This window comes from Gracilinanus agilis, chromosome 3 (genome assembly GCF_016433145.1).
Source record: "Gracilinanus agilis isolate LMUSP501 chromosome 3, AgileGrace, whole genome shotgun sequence".
NCBI lineage: Eukaryota > Metazoa > Chordata > Mammalia > Didelphimorphia > Didelphidae > Gracilinanus > Gracilinanus agilis.
Window position 1 is genome coordinate 3,541,808 of NC_058132.1, and position 13,150 is coordinate 3,554,957.

At 41.1% G+C, this 13,150-nt stretch overlaps 1 protein-coding gene across 1 annotated transcript in view; it reads left to right on the forward strand.

Annotated features, from left to right (window-relative positions):
• LOC123239360 (zinc finger protein 420-like) overlaps positions 1 to 11,050 on the forward strand; it is a gene marked incomplete at its 3' end in the record, with an annotated part of 159,469 nt that extends 148,419 nt beyond the window's left edge. Inside the window, exons 6-8 of the mRNA XM_044666635.1 lie at positions 1,924 to 1,931; positions 9,701 to 10,234; positions 10,571 to 11,050. Of these exons, the coding sequence (XP_044522570.1) occupies positions 1,924 to 1,931; positions 9,701 to 10,234; positions 10,571 to 11,050 (1,022 nt within the window). The remainder of the gene's footprint in view (positions 1 to 1,923; positions 1,932 to 9,700; positions 10,235 to 10,570) is intronic.
• Between the last annotated feature and the right edge of the window lie 2,100 nt (positions 11,051 to 13,150).

The following is a 13,150-nucleotide window of genomic DNA, read 5'->3' on the forward strand; positions in this document are numbered from 1 at the left end:
GACTGTGCTGGGAAACCTTGGGGGCTGGGGGTAGCTTGTCCAGGCCAGAAATAGTTCAGTAGACTGCCAGACTGATTTTTAAATCCAACACCAGGTGAGTGCAGCCCATCCCCAGCCCTGGCCAGGCTCCCCCAGGCTGGAATCCCGCAGAACTCAGCGCTGTGTCTCCCCCAGGCAAACACGGGGTCTGCTTCGAGGCTCAGGCAGGGGCTCAGGCTTGGCCAGGCCTTTGTGCCTCATTAGACAGAGGAAAAAGAAGCAGGTGAGGGCCAGGGGCAGGGCTGGGGCTGCTCAGGTCCGGGCCCTCCTTCTGTTCTCCCAGCAAAGGCAGCCTCCAGGGCAGTCACTGAGGTTCTCCCCCACATTCCCTGCTCACAGCCATTCCCCACTGGCTCCAGGAGGGCCTCAGGGGGAGGTGCTGGGGAATGGGGGGGTGACGGGTCCTTAGCAAAGTCACTAACAGGCTGGAGGGTACAGAGGACAGCAGGAAGCAGGCTGTGGGGTTCGGTGTCGAGGGCTGGAACCTTGGATCCCGAGTCTTCAGCCCAGTACGATGTTCAGAGAAGAGAATGGACTGAATCCTGCCGAGCTCTCAGACTGCTGAGGTCGGAAGAGCCTCTCTTGGCCACAGTCCTGGAGCTTCTAGTTGGCATAAATCTTCACAGGCTCAGAAGGCACCTGGACAGGCCGAGCTTGTTTCCAGGTTCTTCTGCCTGACCCGGCCGACCTGCTCTCCTCTGCTCTCTCCCTGACTCCCTGCAGTACTAGACAGCCACCACTCATTCACTCCTTCACTCAGTTTTCTATGGCAGCCCCACTAGGAGCAGCCACTGGCCTGTACATCCTGGCCTCAGACACAGCCTCCTGCTCCCTGGAGATCCCCAGGCAAAACCCTTTAAAGGCTGAAGCCCAAAGCCCTCTGGGTAAGCTCAGGCCCCCCTTTAGAGAAGCTCCAAGCCTCGACCACCAGCTCACTCCCAGCAGCCACCTTCCCCCCAACCACCAGCCCAAACTGTCTGCAACTGACCCCCAACTGCCAGCCTTAACTGCCAGGCTGTGCCTCACTCTGGCTGCACGGGGGGCTCCCCAGTTCCTCCTTCCTGTCCCTGTGGGCTGCCTCATCCCTACCCATCTCTATGGTAAGAGGACCTCCAGGGCCGCCCCCCCCAAATGGAAGAAATTAAAGGATTCTTTTTCAGCCCTCGGGGGGTCGGGAACCCTGGAAGTTCTCAGGCCTGATGGTCAGTGATGGGGTGTCATTTGTCTGGGCCTGACAGCAGATTCCTGATGTTCTGCCAGGCATTACCGGGGCTTTGTCTCACAACTTGGACAGGTGCTGGGTTTGGGGGTGCTCTTGGTCTCCCTGGGGAGGGGGAAGGAAAAGGGGTTTTGGTCCCAGAGTCTGTCCAGAAGCAGGTCCTTCTGGCTGACATCCCTGAACGGGGTGACCTGGTGCCATGTTATCTCCGTTCTGTCTTTGGGGGGACTCTTTAGAGGAACATTTCTGTACCTCCAACTTAAGAACTGAAGATGGGCTCTGCCCTTTGGCATGTAGAAGAAGCTGAATGAGATCATAAAATTAAAGGGTTTTCGCCCCTGTGGGAGGGCATTTCCAAGAATTCTGCCTGTGAGTTTAACTCTTATTCTTGGCTTAAGTATGTTAAGTGAAGTATTTGACCCAAACAGAGGAGAGAGAGGGAAGCTGTTAGGGTGACCGGCCTTGCAGGTGGCTGCCCAGGAGGAATCCCAAGCCCTGGGGTGCTTTAGGTGCCTGGGAGGAGTCTAGGCTGAAGAGAGGTCCTGCTGGTGCCAGTGGCATTGCAGATCATAGAGGGCAGAGCTTGGGGTGGAGAGGCTGGCAGGGTCCGGAGGTCCTAGCCTTGGGTGCCATTGCAGGACAGCTGAGATCTTGGGGCATCAGAGCGGGTCAGGTGGGGCAGTGGGGACTACTAGGAACCCCCATAGGAGACAAGTTCCATCAAGAAGCTGTCTGCTGCCCTTGGACTGAGGTCTCTGCATTCTTCCCTTTGAGCCCAGATGTCTCTGCTTTCCTTTGGGGCTGAAACCTTTACTGCCTTCTGCTTCTAGCTCTGTCTGAATGGGGAGCTTTTGCTGCCCCTGTTCTGTGGCTGCCCTTTCCTCTGGGCTTTATCTTTCCTCTCTGAACTCTGAATGTCCTTCAGGTGTGCTGGGAGCAATTCTGCCTCCCAGCTTTGGCTCCAGGGGCTGCTCTCTGCTCCTGCTACTGTTGTGGGAGAGGGAATGCTGGTTCTGGCCCAAAGAATTGCAGACACGAAGGTGTCCATTGAAGGATGTTACACGTAGTGTAGTCCTGGGGATGGAAAAAGCCATTGCAGATGGGTGGAATAGCCCCCGGATGGCTGTAGAATGGCTGCTGTAGGTTCTGAGGAATTGTGTCTCCCCATGCTTGGAAACTCTCAGCCTGTCCTCAGACTATTCCTCCCTGGATGTCCATGAGGCATTCCAGGCAGAAAACTAGGGAATAAGTCAGGAAGGGGTGACATGAAAGAGTTTCCAATACCAACTACACCCTGTGTTTTCCATGGAGCAGACTGGAAAAGTGGAAGAGCCCTGCCTAGAGGCATGTTATTGTCAGATCTGGCCACTGCCTGGTCAGTTATTCCTCAGTCAGCCCCTTAGTTTCTTCTCTTGACCCTTGATCTCCAGGTTTCCATAGTGATACGGCTAGACTTAGAGCCTTTGCTTTTCATAAATGAAGTTTTTGAAAATTAACGTTGAATTTGGTATTTTATTGGAATAAATTTCTCTTTCACTTGGCTAAGGTTAGATTTGCTGTCCCCTTCATCCCAAGTTATGAAACTAAGGGGGAACTTTTCCTTCCCTTCTTTTGTTCAGCTAAAAGGATTAAGGACAGGACTGGGAAGCCATGGCGAGTGATGACACATTCTGAGAATGTGCTGGGCCAACCACAAGGCTGGGGAAAACTTGGACTGACACCTTCCTTGTATGGACAAGGACCTGCTTCTCCTGTGATTGAAGTCTCCCAAGTCCTGCCTTAGTGGTTATGAATCTGAGATGTCAGGGGAGAGAGAGATAATGGCAAGAGACAGAGAAAGAGATAAAGACAAAGGACCTGTGCTAGAGGAGAGAACTACTGTTTTTTCTCTTAGATTTTGGAGAGAGTCAACTGACCCCATTAACTGATCAGTCAATTAATAAATTATTTAAAATGAAGAAATTCTACCTCTTCAGAATTCCACTTATTATACTGTCAGTGTCTTTCTTTTGAATTAGCTCAACCCCAGTTAATAAAATGTTATATTTTAAAAAGATGAACGCCCCTTCCTTTCCTCATCATACTTACTCTTCTTTCTGTGTAACTAAATATGAAATGACTGAATATATTCCAGTAACAAATGATATCCAAAGACTGGATGTTTTGACTATGGTACATCCTAGCCAGTGGTTCCCCAAATTCTCAATATAACACAAGACTGTGCTTCACTTACCTATAGTTTGCATCCAATCCCATATACCTTTATGGAATTCTCTTTATGCTTTTATCTAGATGGGAGTATTTCAGCCTTTAAAGAAATAAAGTAGAGAATTCCTTTTTCTTCGTTTTCTCCTCATTAATCATTGATAATACTTTTCCCCCTAGGATACACAGTATATGCTTCTTTCTCAGAAACTCTTCAAAAAGATGTTACCAAATCAATTCTAGCACTTGGGATAAGGAGGAATTTCAGATCACCTCCTCTCTTTCTCCCCAGAATCTCCCACCTCACTCAGAGGGCACATCCCAGCTCCCTGATTCCATAGGGGAAAGCAATACAGAATAAGACACTTCTCCGGGTTTTACTACTCCAACATGATTCTTACTTCAGACTCAAAATGTCAGTATTCCAATGGGCTTTCCATGACTGGTCTCCATTGTTGGCTCTGACACTCTTCAAGATTAGAAGTTTGGGTAAATCCTTTGTGTGTTTCAGTGTCCTCCAGACAGTGAAGGAGGGTTGTACTTGATGAATTTTGAAGGTATCCCTAAGACTTGTGACTTTTGCTGGTTTAGGAGCCAATAACATTCAAGGATGTGGCTATTGACTTCACCCAGGAGGAGTGGGGCCTGTTGGACCATTCTCAGAAAGAGCTGTACAGGAAAGTCATGCTGGAGAATGTGCAGAATCTACTCTCTGTGGGTAAGGACCATTTCCTCTGTTAACTCTGAATCTGCTATTAAGGGAACATCTTCATTCCAAGCCAAATATATAGGATTTTGAGCCCTTGTCAATGATTACAAAAGCAAAAGTACTGATCTTTACCCTGAGTTCTCCTCCTGCCTGCTTTTCATTATTAAAAAATAGTCAAATTAATAAAAGAATCCAAGTCATTCCAAAATTGACAAATTGTCAAAGGTTATGAATAAGCAGTTTTCACATGAAGAAACTAAAGCTGTCACTAAAAGACTGCAATTGGTTTCCATAAAGTGGGGAAGTGACATGGGAAAAGGACTATAAAAAGTCTTGAACTTCCTGTCCAAGGGTCTTCTCCTTTGAACTTCTTCTTCTTTGGAGTTTATCTTTGGAGACTACCTTGGTGAGCTGGACTGAAGGAGGAGACTCTTTCCCGGGATCCTGCATTGGCTTGCTGGGTGAGTAGCTGGTCTTCCTTTCCTGGCTTTTGGAGAGATTGGTTCCAGAGATTCCTGCCTTGGCTTTGGAGGAAGCTGCACTGGTGGAACTCTCACTGAAGACACCACCTTGACATCTGACTGAGGATTACCAATTACTGGGAAAATCCACATAGAGACAGTCTTGGGGAAGCCCTCCTGGGGCTGAGCCTGGCTTCTCAGGAGAAGGGCTGGTAGGCTTATTAGAATCCCTCTTTTTATCTACATTTTTCCACTTTCACTCTTTCTACCTCTTTGTCAATAAAGCTGCTAAAAGTCATTTTGACTTAAGCTGTAATATTTTTAAATCACTGACCACAGTATTACTTGAGAACTTTCATATTAGCATAAAAACCTAAATTTTAAATTCTTACACAAAGAAACAGCCAAGTTTTCCATGCAAGTACAAAAATAGTATAAGAAGACTAATCATACCCTTCAAAGGAGAACCATGCCTAGCAATACTGTACATTGGTTAGGTCAAGTAGGAAGTAACCTTTATTTGGTGAAAGAAATGTTCTGACCATGACCTAAGAGGCCGTGGATGATTTTCAGGGGGAGAAGGATGTTCTCTGGGCCTACTGCAGATAAGGGTGTGTGGTGGTGGATAATACCATATCTGGTTATGGAACTAAAAGTCAAAGCTAGTGATGTATACCTGATCACAAGTTAGGGTGCATCGTATATCAACTCAAAACGGTGGGGCTGACTCTTAAGGCCTATGCTAAAGCAGTTTAAAACTTTACTAAAATGTTCAGAAAAAGCTTTCTAAAACCATGACTTATATTATCTTTAAATTATGATTATCTTAAAACTACTGCTAACATTAAAATCTAATAATTATATAAGGGCGTAGGGGTCTTTTCTCTTGTCAATTTTGGTTTTTGTTTTGAGGTTGTGGTTTTATGTGGTTATTCACTTACAAAAAATAAACAATATAACCATCCACATAACTGACCATATTGATACACAAACTAACAGAAATCACATGATTATCTCAATAGATGTAGAAAAAGCCTTTGACAAAGCCCCCATTCCTATTAAAAACATTAGAAAATATAGGAATGTAAGGGCTTTTCCTCAGAATAATAGTATTTATTTAAAATCTTCAGCAAGTATCATCTGTAATGAGGATAAGTTAGGAGCCCTCCCAATAAGATCAAGAGTGAAGCAAGGATGCCCATTATCACCACTATTATTTAATATTGTACTAGCAATGCTAGCTATAGCAATTAGAGAAGAGAAAGAAATTGAAGGGTTAATTAAAGTAGGCAATGAGGAAACTAAACTACATACTGTTTGCAGATGATATGATGGTATACCTAGAGAACCCAAGAAAATCAATTAAAAAGGTAGTGGAAATAATAATTTTTGCAAAGTTGCAGGATACAAAATAAATCCACATAAATCCTCAGCATTTCTATTTATTTCCAATAAAAATCAGCAGCAAAGGTTAGAAATAGAAACCCCATTTAAAATCACACTAGGTAATATAACATAACCAAACATATAACATAATCTATCTGCCAAGAGAAACTCGGGAATTATGAACACAACTATAAAACAATTTTCACACAAATTTAGATCTTAACGATTGGGAAAATATTAATTGTTCATGAGGATGACAAGCTACTATACTAAAAATGACATTCCTACATAAACTAATTTACTTATTCAGTGCTATACCTATCAAACTACCAAAAAACTTTTTCATAGAATTAGAAAAACTTATAACAGAGTTCATTTGGAAGACCAAAGATGCAGAATATCAAGGGAACTAATAAAAAAAAATTGTGAAGGATGGAGGCCTAGCAGTACCAGATCTTAAACTGTACTCTAAAGCAGTGATCTTCAACACAGTATGGTTCTGGTTAAGGGATGGAAGGGTGGATCAATGGAGTAGACTTTGGTTAAATGACCTCAGCAACATATGGTTTGATAAATTCAAAGATCCCAGTTTTGGGGATATGATCTCACCTCACACCTAGTAGATTAGCCAATATGACAGTCTAGGAGAATAAGAAATGTTGGAGGGCTTGTGGCAAAAATGGGACATTAATGTATTCCTGGGGGATTTATGAATAGATCCAATCATTAGGGAAAGGCAATTTGGAACTCTGCAAAAAGGGCTTTAAAAGAATGCATAACCTTTGATCCAGCAATACCACTACTAAGATTGTACCCGAAAGAGATAATAAAGAAAAATGTTTTTACAAAAATATTAATAACCATGCTTTTTGTAGTGGCAAAAAATTGGAAAATGAGAGGTTGTCCCTAGATAGGGGAATTGCTGAAAAAATTGGTATATGATGGTGATAGAATATGATTGTGCTGTAAGGAATCATGAGCTGGAGGATTTCTATATGAACTGGGAGAACCTCCAAGAACTGATGCAGAGTGAAATGAGCAGAACCAAGAGAATATTATATACAGAAAGTGAAACATTGTTGAATATTACAGTGTAATGGACTTTGCTAATATAAGAAAATCCTACATTATGAGAAAAAAATGCTTTCCACATTGAGAGAAACTATGGGAGTAGAAACACAGAAGAAAAACAAATGACTTATCATTTGTTTATATGGATATATAATTTGGTAATTTGGGTTTTAAAAGATTGCTATTTTATAAAAATGAATAACATGGAAATAGGTATAAGTGATAATATTTGTATAACCCAGTGAAAATGCTTCTGGGAGCCCAGAAGAGGGAGGGAGAGGAAAATAAAAATAAATATGTAAACATGGAAAAATATTTTTAAATAAACAAATAAATAAACAATATAGGGGGGCAGCTGGGTGGTCCAGTGGTTTGAGAGCCAGGCGTAGAGATGGGAGTTACTAGTTTAAAATCTGATCTCAGATACATCCTAGCTGTGTAACCCTGCACAAACTCACTTAACCCCCATTGCCTGGCTCTTACCAGTATTTTGCCTTGAATCAATACATAGTATTGATTCCAAGATGAAAGGTAAGGGTTTTAAAAATAAATAATAAATAATAAGCAGCATGGAAATGAAATTTAAAAAGCATAAAACTGTGGCTCACAGCCCCTAATTCTGCCTAGTGTAGCAAGTTTATTCTTATTCTGCCTTCATTCTTTCCTCAAATTTCATGCTACATGATAGGAATGGAAAGGAAGGAAATAAGCATTTCAAAATAATTGCTCGCTGTCTGTTACTGGGTAAAGGAGTTCATGATTATCATTAATTTCACAACATCCCTGTGAACTTGATACTCTTATTGTTCTCAATTCATAGTTGAGGCAACTGAGACAAACAGAGGTTAAATAACTTGCCCAGGAGCACCCCCTTACCATCTCTCTAAGGCTGGATTAAATTTGTTCTTCTGACTCTCAAGTTCTGATCTTTTACCCCTTTACCCACCAGCTACCTTTAATTTTTAGATAATGGAGGTTGTGGAATGTGCCTGTCCTTCTATTACAAGAGGTAAATAAAGATGGAATTTTCTGATTTCAAATGGTCTCCGTGATCTCTGCCCTCCTGAAAATGTCCCAACAGAAACCATTTTGTAGGCCTTATTTACATGGCTCCTTTCCATTAAGAAGGCCATATTTTTAATTTTTCTCTCCTGAACCCTTCCTTCTTATGTCCAGGGCTTCCAGTTCCTAGAGAAAATTTTATCTCCTATATTCAGCGAGGGAAAGCACCATGGCTACTAGAGCAAAAAGACCCAAGGAGTTCTTGTCCAGGTGAGTGAGGTGAAAGCAGATGTATAAGGACTGTTATTGCAAAAGACTTTTATTTTTTGTAGGGAAGGGAGTGCTAGACTTAGGGGCTGGCAAACCACCACTGAAGTATGCTGTTCATTTCCTGAGAGATGGATGATGGAGTCAGTATAGAGTACAAGATATAATATATGGTAGATAACAAAATAAGATGAATATTTATTATGTCTGCACTAAATGGCAGAGTATCTTTGCAACTGTAGAGAGAAAAAGAAAACTTATATTCCACTTTTAAAATTCCTACATGAGAGTTAAAGAGTGAAATTGCTTCTCAGTTTAGTAGATAAAATTTACCAAGAATGATCATGTGATACTGCCTCCAAAATGATGAGTACAGAATATCTGGAAGGTTACCTGAGATTAACAAAATTATAAGAACAATCAAAGCATGACTTTTTAGCAAAGACAGAAAGGTCAAAGGAGAAACACTGTCTAATACTGTGGACAAAGCATGCTTAGGCACAGGGTTTGAGTTGTAGTCTATTTGCCAAGAAGTTATTCAAGTCATTCCTCTATTCTTTACTCATGACCTGAGTTGCAAAATATGATGAGAATCTTGGGCCTTCCTGTGTCCCAGGTCCATTGTGAGGTTTCATTATTATTATATGTGAAAGTCTCTCTAAAATCAGCCATCTTGCAAATATGATGAAATCGTGTATACAAAGACTGGTTCTGCTTGTTTAAGTTTGAAGACTCCTTTTTAACCTAGGGAAATAGAATAAAAATCAGTTTCTTTCTCCCATCAGAGGAAAGAAAGTATATTGCTCTGTGTGTGTGTTCTCCTTTCTTCTGTGTTTATATAATTATTTATTTTCTTCAGAATCAGAGACTGCTGTTGATGTAAAGGAGATGTTTACAAAACTGAGTCATTTTGTGGATGGATGTGGCTCCAAAAGATGCATGAATGAGGGTGCCGATGACTTCGTTTTGAGAGAAATCTGTGATTCTAATATCAAGGTAAATAAAAATGCAAAGAGTCATTTTGAATTTGAGGAGATTGCAGAGAAATGCAGCCAACATTCAATCCTCAATCAATATACAAAATTGACCTCAGGAAACGACTCTTATCAGGATAATGAATATAGCAAATGCTTTCCTGAAGAAGTAGAACTTGTTCCGTCACCTGAGAAACCTCTGGAAATGCTCACATATCAAGCTAATCTAGGGAAAATCAACTTTGGTTGGAGTTTAGACCTCATTAGACATCCAAAAACTAAATGTGTAAAGATGGTTTCTGTGAATGATAAAGGTGGGAGACCTTTCAGTCAAAACTCTGAGCTTGGTTCTCTCCACTCTGGAGAGAAACCTTATGACTGTAAACACTGTGGAAAGGCTTTCACAGTGAGGGGCAATCTTGTTGCACATCACAGAATTCACACTGGAGAGAAACCATATGAATGTAAACATTGTGGAAAAGCTTTCACACAAAGGGGCCATCTTGCTGCACATCAGAGAATCCACACTGGAGAGAAACCTTATGAATGTAAGCAGTGTGGAAAGGCTTTTACATGGAAAATCTCTCTTGCTGCACATCAGAGAATCCACACTGGAGAGAAACCTTATGAATGTAAACAATGTAGAAAGGCTTTCACATGGAAGGTCTCTCTTGCTGCACATCAGAGAATCCACACTAGAGAGAAACCTTATGACTGTAAACAGTGTGGAAAGGCTTTTACATGGAAGGTCTCTCTTACTGCACATCAGAGAATCCACTCTGGAGAGAAACCTTATGAATGTAAACAATGTGGAAAGGCTTTCATAAGTAGATATCATCTTGCCAGACATCACAAAATCCACTCTGGAGAGAAACCTTATGAATGTAAACAGTGTGGAAAGGCTTTTACATGGAAAGTCTCTCTTGCTGCACATCAGACAATCCACTCTGGAGAGAAACCTTATTTGTGTAAACAATGTGGAAAGGCTTTCACAAGTAAGGATCATCTTTCCAGACATCAGACAATCCACACTGGAGAGAAACCTTATGAATGTAAACAATGTGGAAAGGCTTTCACAAGTAGGAACAGTCTTGCCAGACATCAGACAATCCACTCTGAAAAGAAACCTTATGAATGTAAACGTTGTGGAAAGACTTTTACGCAGAGAGGCTCTCTTTCTGCACATCAGAGAATCCACTCTGGAGAAAAGCCTTATGAATGTAAACAGTGTGGAAAGACTTTCACACAGAGAGGCCATCTTGCCAGACATCAGAGAATACATACTGGAGAGAAACCTTATGAATGTAAACAATGTGGAAAGGCTTTCACACAGAGGCGCTCTCTTGCTGCACATCAGAGTATCCATACTGGAGAGAAACCTTATGAATGTAAACAGTGCGGAAAGGCTTTTACATGGAAGGTCTCTCTTGCAGCACATCAGAGAATCCACACTGGAGAGAAACATTATGAATGTAAACAATGTAGAAAGGCTTTCACATGGAGGGTCTCTCTTGCTGCACATCAGACAATCCACACTGGAGAGGACCCTTATGAATGTAAAATATGTGGAAAGACTTTCACACGGAGGAGCCGTCTTGCTGCACATCAGAGAATCCACTCTGGAGATAAACCATATGAATGTAAACAGTGTAGAAAGACTTTCACACAGAGGGGCAATCTTGCCAGACATCAGACAATCCACACTGGAGAGAAACCTTATGAATGTAAACAGTGTGGAAAGGCTTTCACACAGAGGGGCAATCTTGCCAGACATCAGAGAGTCCACTCTGGAGAGAAACCTTATGAATGTAAACAGTGTGGAAAGACTTTCACACAAAGGGGCTCTCTTGCTAAGCATCAGAGAATCCATATCAGAGAGAAACCTTTTTGTGTCAAGTGAAAAATTAGTGTGTTATTCTCAGAGTAATAAGTTATTGACATTTAAATTAGTAAAGCTAGTGTCCCTGGGCCTACCCCTTTCCCCTGCCCCCATCAAGCTCTATTCTAGAGAAGAGTATCCACCCTCCACCCTTCTCCTTGCAGGACAAAAGCTTTACAACCTGTAAATATTTGGACTGTTCTTAGACCTTTAAGTACCCTTTTTTGTCTTAGAAGTCCTTCCCATTGGTTGAAAGGCTACCCCCAGATAGTCAAGACCAATGGTTGGAACCTCAGCCCCGCCCTGATAATCCTGTCTTCTAGAACTCCCCTTTTTGTATCTGTCTTCAATTTGCTGATCATTTCTTTAAAATGTTAATTTGCTTGAATGTATCCACTGTAAAGCTATTCAACTTCATATTCCTGTCCTTTATTTCTGGATTTCAACCACTGTAAAAATGTTATCATCCTTTCAGAGAGACTTGATTGTATCAGCATTCTTCTATAAATAAGGGATTTTTCTGTGAATTTTTTGACTATTTGTCTTAGGTCAATTGCTTGAGATAGTACTCCATATTTTCTTTCTCTCTTTCAATAAAGCATTGCATCTTAAGTGATGGTTTCCCCAGTCTCTCTTTAATAGTGGTTAAAGGAAAACTTTGAAGTTTTCAAAGTATCCTCAATTTTCCCTTCACACATGAATGTAAACAATGTGGAAAGGGTTTTACATAGAAGTTCTTTCTTGCTGTACATCAGAGCATCCACATTGGGAGAAAAATTTTATAAATGTTATTAATTTGGCTAGGCTTTCACATAAAGCTCCACAGTTGTTTCATGTCAGAAAATCTGTACTGGAGACAAACTTTATGAGTGAGGCTGATATTATAGTTGACACTCTTAGCTTATTTGACCTAATAGGATTCACACTAGAGAGAAATTTTGATGAATATGATAAATATGGTAAGGCTTTCAGGCATCAATCATCTCTTATACCCAACCATGAATTCCTTTTTGATAGACACCTTATTACTGTCATGAATGAAGAAAAATATTGAAATGGAGAGTCCAGAGCTTGTTGAGAATAATAAAATGTCTTCTAAACAGACCAATTCCAGATGGATTCCCTGTAGGAAGGCTTTCAGCCAGAGATCATATATATCTCTTACTTCATATCAGAGGATTTATAGTGCAGAAAAACATAATGAATGTACTCAAGTATGTATTTTCTTTAGGAGGAGGGTGATCACTATTATTTAGAGAAATGTACATTTTAATAAGTCTAAGGGACCACCCCATATTGATTGGATTGGCTGGTATGGCAGAAAAGGAAAGTGACAAAAGTTGGAGGAAATGTGGGAAAACCAAGATACTAATGAACTATTGGAGAAGTTGTGAACTCATCCTACAATTCTGGAGAGAGCAATTTGGAACTATGTCAAAAGGGCATTAAGAAACAAAGAGGAAAAGATCTATATGTATTTTTTTAATCACTTAAAGCTGCTTTTTTTGTGGTGATGAAAGAATTGGAAAGTAAGAGGAAGCTCATCATTTCAGAAATGACTGAGTAAATGGTGGCATATGATTGTAATGGAATGCTATTGTTTTCTAATTAATGGGGACAAAGAAGAGCTCAGAAAAACCTGGAAAGACTTGAGAACTGAAGCAGACTGAATTTTTCAGCACCAGGAGGACATTGCACATTGTGACAGCAATATTGTATGCAAAACAATTGTGAATTTAACAGTCCTCAACAATATAATGATTGAGGACAATCCCAAAAGACTCAATAAAAAAATGTCATCTGTTTCCAAAGAACACATGGAGTCTGAAACTAGACCAAAGATACTATTTTTTTGTTTCAGCTTAATTTTCCAGAAGATCAATACAGAAAAATGTTTTATCTGATTGCACATTGTGACTGTGAAACCCTCTACCCCCT